This window comes from Aplidium turbinatum, chromosome 15 (assembly GCF_918807975.1).
Source record: "Aplidium turbinatum chromosome 15, kaAplTurb1.1, whole genome shotgun sequence".
NCBI classification, from domain to species: Eukaryota; Metazoa; Chordata; class Ascidiacea; order Aplousobranchia; family Polyclinidae; genus Aplidium; species Aplidium turbinatum.
Genome location: NC_137486.1, coordinates 12,936,375 through 12,954,252, shown reverse-complemented (window position 1 = coordinate 12,954,252; position 17,878 = coordinate 12,936,375). Strand labels below are relative to the sequence as shown.

General features: G+C 36.2%; 1 protein-coding gene across 1 annotated transcript; it reads left to right on the top strand.

The window, feature by feature from the left end:
* Positions 1-15,217: 15,217 nt before the first annotated feature.
* LOC145783979 (uncharacterized) lies at positions 15,218-17,800 on the top strand. The gene has a single exon (XM_082595740.1). The coding sequence runs from the start codon at positions 15,218-15,220 to the stop codon at positions 17,039-17,041; it is 1,824 nt and encodes a 607-aa protein (XP_082451866.1). The 3' UTR covers positions 17,042-17,800.
* Positions 17,801-17,878: the final 78 nt, after the last annotated feature.

Below are 17,878 nucleotides of genomic sequence, written 5' to 3'. Positions count from 1 at the left end.
CATTTCATTGTTTCAAAAAAGAGATTAAAACGTTAATTTTACAAAGCCACAGTGCATCGTAAGTGATATGTTATGGAAATCAACTTGTCAGTTTCATATGCAATATAACATGTTCAGTCGGAAACTTGAGTAATCTTTACTTGCTTCTTGGAATTTTGTGCTTACGTTATCTTAGATATGTTTTTTTTGGTGGGTATGTTGAAGCGCGGGAACGTTTTAACGTTTTATTTTTATTTTTCTCTTGTACCGGTATTTTAAATGACAAAATCGTCATTTCCGTAGGGTGGCAAATGAGTAGTAGACCGTATGGTGGTCTGGTTGTCTCCCTGTTGGTATGGGAACTCGTGTAACTTTTGCATTGTGTATATTACTTGCATATTTCAAACATGTACTATGTTCCTGTTACTGACAAATAAACCATTGATTGATGGATTGATTGATTGATTGAAGGTATTTTTTGACATTACAAGTATGAGTTTTGCGAAAGAATACGCTTGAGTGTATATGTACTGCCCGACGAGACCCGAGTGATGGTGAATTAACAATTTCATCCAAGAGGATTAAAGCCAGTTCAATTCAATTCAATTCAATTTATTTTTCTTTGTCGGAAAACAACAACAATGATAAAGTTACAAATAGTGAACGGGAACAAAACCAACAAAAGGAAAAGGTGGCAAAACTACAAAAGTTTAAAACGTGCATGCGATGCAAATTTAAAGGTTGCGTACACGAAAGTAAATTAAGCACGGCCACCAAACCTAACAGTTTAAAGTAGATGAATTAGTTGGAAGAACCAGTGGGCTCCACATACCTAAAGCAACTGGAGGTGTGCCAGTTGATGAAACCATGCGGGGACGACTAAACCTTACAACCAATATAAAAAAGAAAAATCAACAACACGAGCATTCAAGAATAAACAATGAACATACGGCATATTATTACATATTAAACATATTACATATTATTTAAAACAATGAAAACTATTAATACTACAAAAAGTGCTCAATGCCAAGCAAAAAGGCAAAGCAGAGCGAATTAAATCAAATATAGTTATTACTATCTGAAGCCTTTACAAATTGTTTCACCTACCGGATCATCAGAAGGTCTGAAAAAACATGCAAACAGTAAAGATCGATAATTCTGAAAAGATATTAAATATTACAACTGTAATTTAATCTGCCAAAAAAAACCTCTAAACCTGTACTTCCTGAGAAGATATTAAATATTACAACTGTAAATTAATCTGCAAAAAAACCCTCTAAACCTGAATTCCAGAAAAGATATTAAATATTATAACCGTAATCCAATCTGCAGAAAAAAACCTCAGAATTACTAAGGACAACCTCCATCCGTTACGACAAAGTTTCAATCAATTTGTCCCAATGGAAACCAAGCAACATGATGGCAACATCTATGACATCACAAAGAAGCAAAATGCATCTGTGATGATCAGCGCAACCTGTAGTAACCTGAACAAAATGAATAAAAATTGTTTTTAAACCTGTAAAAATTAAATGAGATTTATAACCTGTAAAAATCAAATGAAATTTAATTTTTTCAAAATCCCAAGGAATTGTGATGATGTAACCTGTAGTGACCTGAACAAATGAAATAAAATCTGTTTATAAACCTGTAAAAATTAAATGAGATTTATAGCCTGTAAAAATCAAGCTCATTTGATGGGGCTGAGATTTGTGAGTTGGTCGGCTTGTTTCTTTTGAACGAACTTTCTGCTATTGTTGACAGAGACATGCTTGGCTTATATCGTGATGATGGTCTGGCTATTTTGCGTAATTTATCCGACCTTAAAGTTGATCGTTTGAGGAAAAATGTCATTCAATTATTTAAACAACATGGCTTAAATATTACTATAGATACTGGACTAATTGAAACTGATTTTCTTGACGTCACTTTGAATTTGCTATCTGGTAAATTCTGGCCTTATCGAAAACATAATAATGATCCAATTTACATCCATGCCCAGTCTAATCACCCACCCAATATTAAGAGACAAATCCCGACTATGATTGCAAAGCGATTGTCCGCCACATCATTTGGCCAAAATGAATTTGACAAGACCGCATCTGTTTATAATGATGCCCTTTTGAAAAGTGGTTTTGCGGAGAGAGTTTGCTACAACCCAGCTAATAACTTGCGAACATCCAGGAAAAGGAGTCGAAAAATTTTATGGTTTAATCCTCCTTACAGCTTGCAGGTTGATAGCAATATTGGTAGGGAATTTTTCAGGCTTGTTTCCATACACTTCCCGCCCCATCATAGATTGCACAAAATATTCAACCGTAATACTATTAAGCTGAGCTACAGTTGTAGGCTACTCCGAATGTTGCAAGTATTATATCCTCCCACAATAAAGCAATATTGCAGGCTGATAATGAACCATCGCAGCCTGGTTGCAATTGTAAGGTAAAGCCAGATTGTCCTTTGAATGGGCAATGCTTGCAGAAGGCTGTTGTTTACAAAGCCACCATTGATAACGGCCCGAAGGTACTTAATTACATTGGTTGTTGTGAAACTACTTTTAAAAAACGTTTTTCCAACCATAAATGTTCCTTCATGGCTAGGTCTAAACGAAACAGCACCGAACTATCTAAGGCAGTTTGGGACCTTAAGGACAAGGGTGTTGATCCTAAAATAACTTGGTCCATCCACAGCTGTGCTCGGCCTTATAGTGGAGGTGGTCGTAACAATTGTGGCCTATGTTTGGCTGAAAAGCTGGCCATTCTGAAGGCTGATAGTGGCCACCTTTTGAACAAGCGTTCGGAACTGGTCGGCAAATGTCGTCATAGAAACAAATTTAAACTCAAGTACTTCAAAATAAAATAAATTCCTTTTGATTTTCACAGGTTTTTAAAATTTCATTTGATTTTTACAGGCTATAAATCTCATTTAATTTTTACAGGTTTATAAACAGATTTTATTTCATTTGTTCAGGTCACTACAGGTTACATCATCACAATTCCTTGGGATTTTGAAAAAATTAAATTTCATTTGATTTTTACAGGTTATAAATCTCATTTAATTTTTACAGGTTTAAAAACAATTTTTATTCATTTTGTTCAGGTTACTACAGGTTGCGCTGATCATCACAGATGCATTTTGCTTCTTTGTGATGTCATAGATGTTGCCATCATGTTGCTTGGTTTCCATTGGGACAAATTGATTGAAACTTTGTCGTAACGGATGGAGGTTGTCCTTAGTAATTCTGAGGTTTTTTTCTGCAGATTGGATTACGGTTATAATATTTAATATCTTTTCTGGAATTCAGGTTTAGAGGTTTTTTTTGCAGATTAAATTACAGTTGTAATATTTAATATCTTCTCAGGAAGTACAGGTTTAGAGGTTTTTTTTGGCAGATTAAATTACAGTTGTAATATTTAATATCTTTTCAGAATTATCGATCTTTAGGCTACTGTTTGCATGTTTTTTCAGACCTTCTGATGATCCGTTAGGTGAAACAATTTGTAAAGGCTTCAGATAGTAATAACTAATAACTATATTTGATTACATATTATTTACATATTAAACATATTACATATACAAAATACTATGTACAGTGCATCGTTTTAAGTAAAATGGAGTGTTCGCAGCAACGACAGTGGTGTGATATTGAATAGGAATTGATAACTGATGGGTACAGGAATTTAGATTAATTAACTTATTATTTGAGCATGATATTACACTGATGATCATGAATGATGAAAAATGTAGTGAAGATGATAATTATGAAAACGGTCTAGATGGCATGCGGGTGACTTCGGTATCGGAGCGGGATGGAGTTTCTTGAAATGAATTTCCAACCAAACTTCTGGAGAGTGATAGGCCTACAGCCAGTGCCGGATTAAGGGTCTGCTGGCCTGTAGGCACATTTTATAAGTGGCCCGAAAATCAGGGTTGCAAACTAAAATTAAACGGTTCTTAAGTCACACTCACAGCTTCAATTGCACTATAAAACTAGTCTATGGAAAATTACAAATAGGATCTGCTATACAGTAAATACACTCGAGACTCAATCTTGCACTACCCACGTCCAAATACTCAATCTGATCTGATCATCATTCTGAATATGACTAAAAGTTATTTCTAATTTCTTAACACAACGCCACATTTGTTTCGTTACGTCACCCAACAGAAATGCGAATCTTTTAAAACATCAAAAAGGAAGTGGCAACATGCTTCAATTCGTCTTTTTTAACGATTTTTGCAACATTTAATTCATCTGGAAAAACAGAGCTATTAAGATAAATACTTATTAGTTTAGAAAATAATTATTTTGAAAACATAACTAAATTTCTACTGATTTTAAAGTGGCCTGGATTTTTGACTGGCCTGTAGGCACGTGCCTACTTTGCCTAATGGTTAATCCGGCACTGCCTACATCTTCACTGTTGAAGTAGGCTACCGGTACTCTTGCCAAATAAATCTACACAACAAAGTAACAGAGAGTTATAAGGTTCTGTAAACAAGTATATTATACGTAGTTCGGCTAATTAAAGGCGTATTGCATTGGTAACATATTAGCATCTAATAGCGGCCTATTGAAACTGAACAGTTTAAGGTGGTGATGGCAGATGTACGACATTGACAGTTGTAATAAGCTAAGCAGATACTAGGTGTCAAACAGTAGTACTTGAAAGATTAAATGTACAAAAGTGGTATCTATTACACAATGGACGTATGCTAATCGGTTTGAGTTTTTGTTTGCAGATGGGTTTTCAGCTTGCTGCTGAATAATGAAAAGGTTTCGATTTCAGTAATGTGTTTAGGGAGATCGTTCCAGACTTTAACTTCACTAAATTGGATGGATTGTTGGGTTAACTTTTTCGAGTAATAGGGGAGAAAAAATCGATTGCTACTTCTAGTTGATATGTGATGCAAGTTGCTATTAAGTTGAAATTGGTGCCACTCCTAGTGTTTTTCCACTAGATCTAGTGTTTTTGGGTTGCATCTAGTGTTCTAGTGTTTTTTTAGCGATTTACCGCTATGTTGGTGTGCATAAGTTTGGACAGTGTTAAAAGTAGCCCCACCTATTTTTGTTTGGCTGCATCAATATGTTTGTAGTGCTTTTCAAAGTGGACTCGAGTTTTTTGTCTAGTTACACCCAATGATGACCAAATTTGAGATATTTAGCATAAATACTTTAAAAAATACACACAAATGACTGTGAAAAGTGTTCAAAGTAGACTAAAGTTAAGTAGGTACCGGTAGCGTAGCTTACCATATGGTACCAGAGGCTTAAATTTCATCGCTTACATTTGATGAGTGTGGAGTTCTTCGACTACATTACCTCAGAGATGATTGTGAGCATAGGCGTCGAAATAGGGTGGGCCGGGTGGGCGACGCCCACCCGGCCGTGAAACGAGGGTGGGCAAAATATGTTTTGCCCACCCTGTTTTCATGACACTTACGAAGTGCTCGTTACAATTATTTCCGTTTTTGTTAAACGTAAACACGTTAAACGTAAAAAATTATCCAACCAACTGCAGCGCAACTTTTTGTTTTACGCTATGTCTCTCGCTAGGTATCCGACAGAACAAAGCAATTCCACAACAACGCTGCGTTAAAAAAATGCGATACTCTCTGCATTGTTGTTGCTACGGCAACTGCCACACACTGGCAATTCCTGGTGAGAGAAAGCCACGTTTGATCTTTTCTCCGAATGGTCTCGCTTTCGTTATGTCACAATCAAACTTCAGTTCAGGGTCAGCGTAAGGGAATGTGAATATGACATCATAATGAACATGACCGATACAAACTAAACCCGTACTGAAAGTACTGAAACAATCGATTTTTACAAATCTTTGCTTTTTACAAATCAAAGTGCGGCAAATTCGAAGGCGCCACTTCAAAGATAACAGGTCACGCGCTGTTTAGGTCGCAAAAGAAAAAATAAAATTTGTTTAGTTTAGCAGCGCTCATAAGATCGCAAGGCCCAAGAAAGCAGAACATTAAAGGGATACTAAAGGAAAAACCTGACTTGGCGATTGTACACGTTCTTTGTGTTTAAGATGCTATCATAAAACAAATTTGAATAAAATTTTGCCCAATTGCTGTCTGATCAGCATTCCGCGCGTGCTTTTGTCAAAGCTTTCAAAATGGAAATGGGCGTGAGCTGCAAAGCGTACGACTGTACAGTCTACGTCACTATCGACTAGCAATCAGCTGATCGGGCAATGGTTTTTATTGCGGGCGATTTAACTGTAGGCTATGTAATATGTATGTACATCAAAACATCAGATTTCAACATCAAAACATCAGACGGTTTGCTCAAAACATCACATCTGATGTTAAAACATCAGATGTGGTAATGTGGCTTTTGTTATTGCTGTCGATAGTGACGTATTCTCGAGCAGTGTTTCCACTTTTTGGTCATTTTGAAAAAATAAAAAAATAAATGAAACATTGGACTTTGGGCCTTGCCAGTGCCATTCAAAACATTTTTTTTTCGGTAATTCTTTTTTAAATGTTGTTCTTGAATGTTCAGTTTACGCATTTTAATGCTTCATTCCCGTTTGAAAATTTCATTTAATATGTCTTTAAAGCTTAATTGCTGCAGCGACGCTAAACGCAGTCTTTGTGAGAAAGACTAACCATTGCGAATTTGCGAACATACACATTCAATGAAATCTGTTTGAAAACTCTCGCCCACCCAGAATTCCTTTCTTCTAAAAGAAAATCGACGCCTATGATTGTGAGTAATATTGCGTTTTTGACAATATATTTGCAAAGGCTAAATTTGGGAAAATTTTGTTTGCCCCCCAAAATGTTTTACTCTCCTACGGCTATGACTTCAGGGCTCTCACTTTCAAGGAAATTCAGTTCTACTTTGAAATTTTAAGGACTTTTAACACTCACTAACGCCATTGGCTGGACCATTTTTGTACATTGTGCATGTAAATGATCGTGTATTTATGATGCTAGTGTTTTTTTGTGAAGCTAGTGTTTTTTTTAGTCAAATCTAGTACGGTACTTTTCCATGACAAGAGAGTGGCAACAGTGATTAAAGCAGAGATAAGAAATACAGTAGGATAGATAGGATTTACCATAGTAGTTATAAAATTAGGATTAGCAATTATTAGGATTAGGAATTATTAGGATAGGGTTAGGCCGTTTGGGTTAGGATTGGAATAAAAGTGAGATTTTATTCGGAATAATATTTGCTGGTTGTGAGGTTGGTGTTCATTGCTTGCCAGAATAACAGTTTTCAATGACATATTGTAGTGTCAGAGTTGTTTTGGCATGATTATAGTGCTAGTGCTTTCTGTCGTTCTTTGCTTGTGCTCCCATTTAGGAAAATAAATATCTTTAAATACAGAAAAGGCAATGCCTTCTCATATTTCTAAGTGTCAGATGCCATCCAGACAACCTCTAAGTCAAATTCTTCTTCACCGTGTGTCATCACACAAGCTCTTGCTCTAATACTCTATCCTTGACCTTGGCTAAATCCTGTGTAGAGCACCTTACTTTTAGGTCAGGGCATTTGATTAGGGTCTGCTACTATTCGGCTAGTCCGATTCGGCTAGTTCCTTATTATTAATACTAATCGATTCCTCTGCCATAATAAAGTAACATCAACTGAGAGTCTAACGAAGGAAGTAACCAAAGGAATATAGGTCATGTAACGCCGAAACCCAGATTTATTCTAAACTGCCACTTGGGTTTTAACTTTATCTTTTATGTCAAACGCTATTTGGCAACTGTCTTTTTTTCGTTCACACGTTTTCGCTGAGACTTAATGCGATAAAGTTTTGATGTAAAACACTTATTTTGAACGAACCCAGACAACAAAATTCATCATTTTTACATTGATCAACGTCTGCAGACGTTGAATCAATGTATAAATGACGGATTTTTCCGCCTGGGAAGACACTCAAAGGTAAACACTGGATAAAATGCAAGAATGCAAAAGAAACGATATTGTGTAATAAAATACAAAATTCTCTGAATAAACAGAAGAATCGGACATACATCTCTCTGTTATCATTTTTAATATAAAAATTCCTTTTGTGGTCCCTTTGTCTGGAACAAATCCAAACTGTGCTGTTGAAATTTCCGATTGTAGTTTTGGTCTCAATCTCATCATCATGATTCGGAGTAAGATCTTTTTTAGATGATTCACAAGGCTAATTGTTCTGTGGAGTGAGCATTCTGTTGCTCCGGTTTTCTATGGTAAAGTTATGAATATGGAACGTACCTAGGGATGCACAATACAGAATATCGAATCTTAGAGATTCGAATCTCAATGTATTCGAATCGCATTTGCAGTTTCCTTTCGGATATCAGGATTCGAAAATAAATCTGTTAAATGAACAGTGTGCGACGTTAAACAAATGTAAAGTTGATATTTTCCGTCTTGCGCACCGACTTTTTTCTTCGTGGACTGTTTGTTCCAAGCGACTTTTCAGAACTGCAGAAAGGCAGTGCATTTCCGTGTGACCGTATGATGATGCATCGTATGATGCTTGATTTATCATATATATACTCTGTTTGACATGTGATACTAATACAATTCAAAATAAAGTTCAAATATTTTTGCTTTTTTGATATTATTTGGAAAAAATTGCCGTGTAATTTCAAAATAGATTCGAAATTCTGGATTCGAAATTAAGTATTCTAGAATAGCCAGGTATTCTGTATTGTGCATCCCTAAACGTACCATATCACTATAGGGATGTTTTCGGTGTCATAAATATGATTTAAGATCTCCGTGGTTAGGTCTAAACTCCACTCATCTAAAGCTTTGATAATTTCAACTGTAAAAGAAACGATATTGTGGAATAAGTTACAAAATTCTCTAAATAAACAGAAGGCGTCGTTGGATTTAGAATTTTGTAATAGTTGAGGATTCTAATATATTCTAAGTTTGCATGCAGACGGCGACACAGGATACATGTGACTAGCCGAAATCGGACTAGCCGAATCGGACTAGCCGAATCGGACTAGCCGAATCGGACTGTAGCCGAATAGGGAACTAGCCGAATTGGACTAGCCGAAACGGGCCATTCCGATTTGATTAGATGAGTCAAATTGAAAGAATAAGTGTGAAATTACTTATCCCAGTCTGGTGGACTATTTGTAATCATACAGTACGGTAATTGTTTGTTGGCAGAGCTTCCTATCTTTTAACAGTTTTTGATTGAATTGTCACGTCTTTTGCTTATTGTGTTTTTGCTTTGTCATCCACTATGTTGTGCTGTGCTTCTGTCCATCTTGTGTAATATGCTTTATGAGTTCTTTTCTGAACAATTAATTAATTTTACCGAGCTCAAATCAAATACTTGACCCGTTGTGCTGCATAATTTTTCAGTAATCATTTTGTGGAAGCTGGTTAAGCAGTTTCTTAAATGTTTAGATTTGACCATATTTTTGCTGTGATACTGTATTAATGTATTATTCTTTAGTATTTATTTATTTGTAAGCTTGAAAAGAGCTGTATGACTAGTCAAAAACGTTTGCTTGTTATTTTTTGTTTTTATAATTTTAAATGTAGTGTTGTTGTTGAGCTATGTCTGTTTCTGGTTTAAAAAAGTTACTTCTCTGCCCAAATTGTATTATCAAGCCTCGAAATTCGTTTTTGTTGATGGCAAACAAACGTGTCTGGTCTGAGCAGCTATCTCGGCGGACAAATTAAGTCTCACGGCGGACACGCCACTTTTAACGTCAATCGTCATGTTTAATCACTATGTTTTGATAATTATTTGCCATACGAGAACTATAGCTACAGACATGTCCGCCGTGAATTTCAAGGCCTGTATTTACAGTAATGTTGTCACCAAATGATTATTATTGTAACTGTCTCCGCCGCCAGTGTAGCCAAATCGTTTGGCATCCGCTGGCTTTGATCAGTCTTTCAACAAGGTTGATAGGATCTCCATTCTGTTTTGTCCTTTGCGATGTTTTGCAATCGATGGAGATGTGGTGTGCTGAGCAGGGATCCCAGGCCAGCTTTTCTGATGTCAGATCTCAGCAGTTGTAATAAGTTGGTACGGTGACGTCCGGTTCGGCCTTGGTACTTTTTGCTGTCAATGATCGCAAATTCAAGGGCTTTCTGGAGAGGTGAGTCCTGGTAAAGTCTCAGAATGTGTCCAAGCATGTTCCATCTCATGGTGGAGATCTTGCAAGACAATGGTTCACTGTTGCATATTTTGTAGAGGTTTTTGTTCAAGATAAGACTGTTTGGCCAAGTATGACCAGTTATGACACGTAAATGTCTTCGATGACAGGCATCCAATCTTTCAAGACTTGCCTTGGTAACAGACCAGCTATTACAGTTGTAGATCATAATTGGGATGCAGTACGCGTTGTACAAATGTACAATTTTAGTCGCAACTGTAATGGGATTCTCAATCTCTTGCTCCATAGTTTCCAGTGTGATCTGAAAGCGACATTGCCTAAATCGCAGCGAGATTTCACATCGGCAGTGTTGCACAATGATGATTCCAAAAGTTTGTGTGTACGCCATTTTTTGTTTCCTCGAACCGGTAGGCTATCAGCATCAGTTTCATTTGTGTCTGCAAGAAACATGTGGGTGAATTCAGTTTTAGTCTCATTCATGAAAAGATTGTAGTTTTTCAGGTTCTTTGTAGCAATAGATTGTAGCATATCAAGTGGCTGTCTTTCCTCATCCAGAAACTCAACATCGTCTGCATAGGCTACTCCATTTCCAAAGGCATGCATGTGTCAGATATAGGGGGGTTTGGTCTGGAGGACTGCTCTTGCACTGAGCTCAATGCTGCAGATAGGTAGCAGGTGAAGAGTATTGGGGAGAGGCTGTCTCCTTGAGGGGAACCGATGGTTGTCTCAAAGTTTGCGGACATTTCATTGTTAATGCGCACATACAGTTTCATGCCAGCTAGCAGGGTGCGGGTTAGTCGCAGTTCATCTTCATCACAGCCAGCTTGGTCTAAAATTTGAAGGATTTTTTTGCGTTTGATCGTGTCAAAGGCTTTGGACATATCTATTCCCATTTTGTAGAAGTCCTATTTTCTGGCCATTACCACTGAAACGAGCAAACGTTGTGCCCAGACAATGTCAGCACAGCTTCTGCCACGTTTGAAACCGCTTTGGAAGGGTCCAGTGAAGCTGTCAATTTTGTCTCTAATCTGATGCAAAATGATGATGGAGAGGATTTTTCTGATGCTATTGAGGAGCACAATGGGTCAAAGATTAGCTGATGGTCCTTTTGGTTTCTTGGGTTTTGGTATAGCAATTAGTATGCCTTCGCCGATGGTGTCTACTGGTTTGTGTTGTTTGAGAGATTCATTAATAGTCTGTGATATTAAACCGGAAGTTATGTCTTTGGAGAGTTTGAAGAGTTCGTTGTTGACGTTATCAGGGCCAGCAGCGCGACGGTTGTTCCAGACAATTTTCACCAAATCAAACGTCATATAAAAACCGTTATGGTCTACTTAACCTAGCTGGCATCTTACGTCATGGAAATTGCTAGAAAATGTCCAAATATTGCACCATCGTTCGTAAAACCTGATGAAACATTGCATCACCACCTTTGAACACCTGTTTGAATTGCGTGACAATGTCTTTCATTATTGCATCACAGTTACTGTTTACGTGAGTTTGAGATATCGCAAATTATTCTAGTCATTCGTAAAATGGTTGCTTGAAAGTTGGAGGCATATTTAACTGTTTGCTTAGTGCTTGCCAGCTGGATAAAATTTCCGTCTTTTATCTAAGTAGTTTGTTGTATTGACAAGTTTTTAGTGGTGTACGGTGTTGCATCCCAATTTCGACAGCCAGGTGGCTAATTTTACAGAAATACAATTTTGAATAGACGTTTCAAAAGAGTGTTTCTTCGGTCATTACATACAGACGAACGGATCCGGGAATCTTATGTTACAATTTTCCCACGAAGAGATTATGGTTTACCGCTGTGACCAACGGTTTTTCAAGGAAGAAATTGCTGTAGACACTTCCTCAGTGGTTATTGGTGTTTGCAAGGGTCTTGCTTCTCCCGGAATGGCCTGTTTCGGCGAGTCCGATTCGGAGAGTTCCCTATTCGGAGACAGCCTTTTTCGGAGAGTTCCCTATTCGGAGACAGCCTTTTTCGGAGAGTTCCCTATTCGGAGATTTTTTGAAATTTTTTTTGAAAATTATTGGGTGCCGTAGCCTAATTATCATTGTCGTTTTTACTTTGTTTTAACGTCGCTAAACGTTGAAATCGTGCAGAATAAAATAGAAAATTATCGGTATCGTAGCCTATTTATCATTGCCGTTTTTACATAGCTTCAACGTTGAAATCGTGCAGAGAAAATAGAAATAAAATGTTTGAACAATTTAATGAAAATTTGTCATGTCAGTTGAGTTGAGTTGTTTTTATTTGTGACCATCACATCAAAACCAATACACGTCAACATAGCAAAGATTGAGAAAAATGTAGAAGCGACAAAACGCGAACGTTAAAACGTGCTTGTGACCAAAGTAAGTGATTGGGTTGAAAGAAATTTGGCACGGCCGCAACACCTTCAGAAAAATTTAAGCTATGAAGGGAAAATAAACAAAATAAGATGTTACAAAAAAAATCATGTTTATGTTTATAAATTAGTACTTTTGAATTGTTAAAATGATTATATACCGGTAGTTTGGATCAACAAATGTGTGGCCTACAGCTTGGATTGAAAGGAAATTATCGGGTACCGTAGCCTAGTTATCCCGACCAGTAAAAATTAGTTCCAAGAACCCAGTTAGCCTAACAGTTCATTTTTACATTATAGTAACAGATAACCAAATGTGTGGCCTATCGTTTTAACGTCGCTAAACAGTGAAATACCATCGCCTAGTTATCCCAACCAGCAGAAATTGCCGTTTCTACATAGTTTTAACGTCGCTAAATGTTGAAATCGTGTAGAAAAGAGAACTTTAGCTAACTAGGATATGCATACTAGGATATTCCACAATATCGTTTCTTTTATAGTTGAAATTATCGAAGCTTTAGATGAGTGGGGTTTAGACCTAACCATCGAGATCTTAAAACTAAAAAGCGAATTAAATTTATTTTTGAACTATTAATGTTTGCTCAGATAAAATTGACATATATCCTGTGTCGCCTTCTGCATGCAAACTTAGAATATATTAGAATCCTCAACTATTACTAAATTCTAAATCCCACGACACCTTCTGTTTATTTACAGTAGAGACTTTTGTATTTTATTCCACAATATCGTTTTTTTTATAATTGAAATTCTCGAAGCTTTAGATGAGTGGGGTTTAGACCTAACCGCTGAGATCTTAAATCATATTTATGACACCGGAAAGACCCTAGTGATATGGTACGTTCCATATTCATAACTTTACCAAAGAAAACCGGAGCAACAGAATGCTCACTCCACAGAACAATTAGCCTTGTGAATCACCTAACAAACATCTTACTCCGAATCATGATGATGAGATTGAGACCAAAACTACAATCGGAAATTTCAACAGCACAGTTTTTATTTGTTTCAGACAAAGGGACCACAAAAAGGACTTTTTACATTAAAAATGATAACCGAGAGATGTATGTCCGATTCTTCTGTTTATTTGGAGAATTTTGTATTTTATTCCACAATATCATTTCTTTTGCATTCTTGCATTTTATCCAGTGTTTACCTTTGAGTGTCTTCCCAGACGGCAAAATCTGTCATTTTTACATTGATTCAACGTCTGCAGACGTTCAAATCAATGTAAAAATGATGAATTTTGTTGTCTGGGCTCGTTCAAAATATGTGTTTTACATCAAAACAACAGTTTTCATGATTAACAATAGGGGTTAATGAGATAAAGTCTCAGCGAAAACGTGTCAACTAACAAAAGACAGTTGCCAAATAACGTTTGCCATAAAAGATGAAGTTAAAACCTTAGAGTAAACCTATAATTTTTAAATAAATAATTTTTAAAATTAATAATAATTAATATATTTAAAAAATTTCAAAAAATCTCCGAATAGAGAACTCTCCGAAAAAGGCTGTCTCCGAATAGGGAACTCTCCGAATCGGACTCTCCGAATCGGACTCGCCGAATAGTAGCAGACCCTGCTTCTCCGGTGAATGGTTGTATTGGTTCATCATCTGAATCTGTAAATTGTTGCTGAAACCATTTTCTTACAATCTCTACTTTGCTTTTGTCTGAGACCACAAAACTGCCATTGACATCTTGAATCATGATGGAGGGTACTGTAGGAGGCTTGCTTGCTTTAAGTTGTTTTGCTGCTTGGAACATTTTTCTGCTGTCTTCAGATGCGGATATTTCTTCTGCCAAAAAGTTGGCTCTCTCTATTGCAACCTCCTTGAATCTTTTGGATATGCGGTGTAGGGTGTTTGTACGTTTCTTTCGGAGGTTAGAGCGTTCCATGTTGTTTGTGCTTTGATAAATTTGTAGCCTTAAAGCTTTTTGCTGTTTGGACAGATCTGCTACTTGTTGATCAAACGTATGTTGTGGTGGGTTGCTTCTGGCGGTGCCGGCAGCTTTTATGGCTGAAACTTTCATGCAGTCAAGTAGGTGGTTTATAGTTGTGTTTGGATCATCGTTGCAGTCTAATTCACTCAACTTATTCTTCAGAATTTTCTTGTATGATTGCTGGGTCTTTCGATCATCTCTCAGACGATGGATGTTGATTCTCTGTTGCTTGGATTTCTTTGGATAACGTTTGTCAATTAAATGAATTTTATCAATTTTTAGTTTCGTGGAAACAAGCTTGTGGTCAGAGTTTAGGTCCGTGCCTGCAAAAGACCTTGCGTTTTGTAGTAGAGGGCGTGCTTGCTGTTGACACTATGACGTAGTCAATTTGGTTGTAAATAGGCTTGTTTAAGTTGGGGTTGTTTGGATCTTTGATAAATCCCGTCCAGGTAGTGCGGTGTCTGCTTGGGTGTTGAAAGGCAGTGTTGCTAGCAAAGTAACCATTGGCAGAAAGGAAATCCATGAGTGCATTACCGTTCAGATTGCGTTGGCCAGTGCCGTAACTGCCCAGGCATGCATTTAGGCCCAGTTGTTACCAAACACCTTCTTTATCCATCTCCTTCGTAAGTTTGCATAATCAAATGTCCCATGTTTATTAAAACTTTTAATTATATGCATTTATTATACAGTACACTGCTTTCAAATTTATTTTTCAATTGTAAAACCTTGTACTTTAAGGTCATGTGAATGAAATTATAGGTGGTGATATATTGCAAATTTTGACTTGTGTAAGTTGCAAGTGCTCATTAATATGGATACTTCTTCAACACTTTGGAGCTGGATTGTTGACAGTCGTTGCTATTCTATTTTACAAAATGCAGAGAAATTCTTCAAAAAAGATGCTGAAAGAGTTGCAACAGATTTTATGGAGGCTGCAAATGGACTTTGTTATGACAAAGCAACCCTTCAAAATGCAACCAGGCATTTAGATGATAAAGATACTGATGATATGAACAATCGTATTTTGCTTTCTTGTCTTGCTATTCACATTTATCTGGGAAAAGAACCGTACAATTTTTTTTATGATAGTGGTATGGAAGGTCAGACATCATTGGAATCTGTTTTATATTTTATTCACAAATTAAAATATTGCTTTGATGATAAATCACATGCTGTATTCAATAAAATGTGGCTGGCCACTTTTAATCAGGTGTTAATTTGTTCTGGCAGTAGAATGGACATGCAAAGCAACTATGATAATATTGTTGCAAGATACAAAAACGATTTACCAGAATCAGTTTTAAAATTATGCTCTGTTCCAACAGAGTTGCCAAACGTTGATGTTTTGTATTCCGAATATATATCTCATATGCTTGGTTGCATAAAAAAACTGAACTCAACCTTGACCAAGCCATTTCTTTTAAAAGTAGAAGCAAAAGTGGAAAATGTTTTAGAAAGTAATGATAAACAAGTGCCTTTATCCATCGCAAGGCATGTTTGTCAGGTACTTAATTCTCAGTTGTTGAATCTTAACATGAGAAAAGATGCAAAGGAATTTGCAAACAGGATAAAAAATCCTGATAGCACTAATTTGGACTTTTCATCTGACTCAGAGTTTACCTCTGATGTTGATAAACCTTGCAATTCTTGTGAAAAAAATTTTGTCTTGTCTGCTGAGGATGGAGATGAATATTATTCTGCATCCAGTTCAATGCATGATAGCATGGAAAAAGAATGTTTTCAAGAAAACAATGATATTTCTGAAAATGAAAGCAGTATAATTACCAATGTGTCTAATAAAGAATCTATTCCAAATAGTGAAAACTCCATTACTGATTATACTAGAGGAAGAGTATGGTCTTTGGAACTTGATTCTTACATTATTCTTGGAGTGGCCATGTTTGGAATAGGTTCATGGCAAAAAATTAAAAGATATTTTCCATTTCCTTCCTTAAACACTGGAACACATATTAAGGATAGATGGAGGACCATGATAAGAAAACAATTAGTTGAAATTGATGAAGAAAAGAACTTAAAGTACATTGACCCTTGCTATGAAAACTGCTTGCAAAGTGTGGAACAAAGGTTTCAGAAAAAAAATGAAGTTGGACAATGCAATGGAAAAAGTCAAAAAGCTCAAGAAATGTTCTCCTCTAATTCTCGCAATTTTGATGAAGTTGGACAAGCTTCATTGATTTCTGAAACTAGCAAAATAAGGTGCGATGGAATAACCACAACGCCAATGCTACAGCAACATTCTGCCACTAGCAGGGCTTGGACCCGCAAATTGGATGGTTATATTATATTTGGTGTTATGACATTTGGTGTTGGTTCATGGGCAATGATAAAAAAGTCCTTTCCTTTCCCACATAAAAAACATGGCGGTCATATCAAAGATCGATGGAGAACATTAATAAAAAAAAAGTTGGTGGAATTTCAACCTGGAAAAGTTAAGTACTCTTCCATCTTCAAAAAATATGTTTCAGAAGCAAGACAACATCTTAAAATTTTGTCACCTCAGTTGTCTTGCTGTCTTTCTGCTGGATTACTCAAAGGAGGTGTAGACACATGTAGTAGTGATACAGTGACACCAAGAACAACTCGTTCAAAAACGAAGAAATTGCTTGAAACATAAAATAGTTTGCGTACTCTTTTACAAAAAAGTGTATATCATACATCTTTTAGTGGCGCTGTTTTGTGAAAGTTTTTGTTTAATCCAAGGCTATTGAATATTTAAAACAGTACTTCAATACTTTATAAAAATCCATATATGCTTTGCAGTTTGTTTACTTTTTATCAGGGTAAAGCTTGTTGAACCGTGTGTGCTATATTGCACGCTATCTTGTTAAATATGGTGATAATATTATTTATTGTTGTGCTGTGGAATTTGCTTTGAATCTTGTATCAATAGACCTTTTTAAATAAAAAACTAAAACCTACGTTTTTGGCTCTTAAATTAATTCGAATGTGAAGGATTAAAATACCTTTTCATGTTATTGAAAATGTTCTCATCAAATTTATTACCGGTACCGTAAAAATGCTACTTTGAAGTCTAAAGTTACATTTTAATCTCTTCATAAACTCAAGCAAAACCTTTAGACATAATTATGACCTTCTTTTAAAAGTTTGTTGGGATTGTATTTCTTATACTAATTACTATTTTGTCAGCTGAGTTTCTTTTAATATAGTTAACACTATCCCATGTTACTTGAACAATGAATTTTGAAGTCTTAATATTTAGTCCACTGTGTTGTATGTGTTTAATTTTTTTCTGCTTTTCAAATGCTGGTGTAACCGAATAAGTTTTGTGAGGTTTATTAGAGATCGGCTTTTAAGTTCTTAATTTTCAACTTTCATGCTTGTTAACTTTCTCTCAATGCCTCAGTAACAAATTATCTGCAACTGGGATTAAATATTAAGTTGCAACATCAGAATTTTTTTGTTAACTTGTGTTTTTTTTGTTTATTTTATA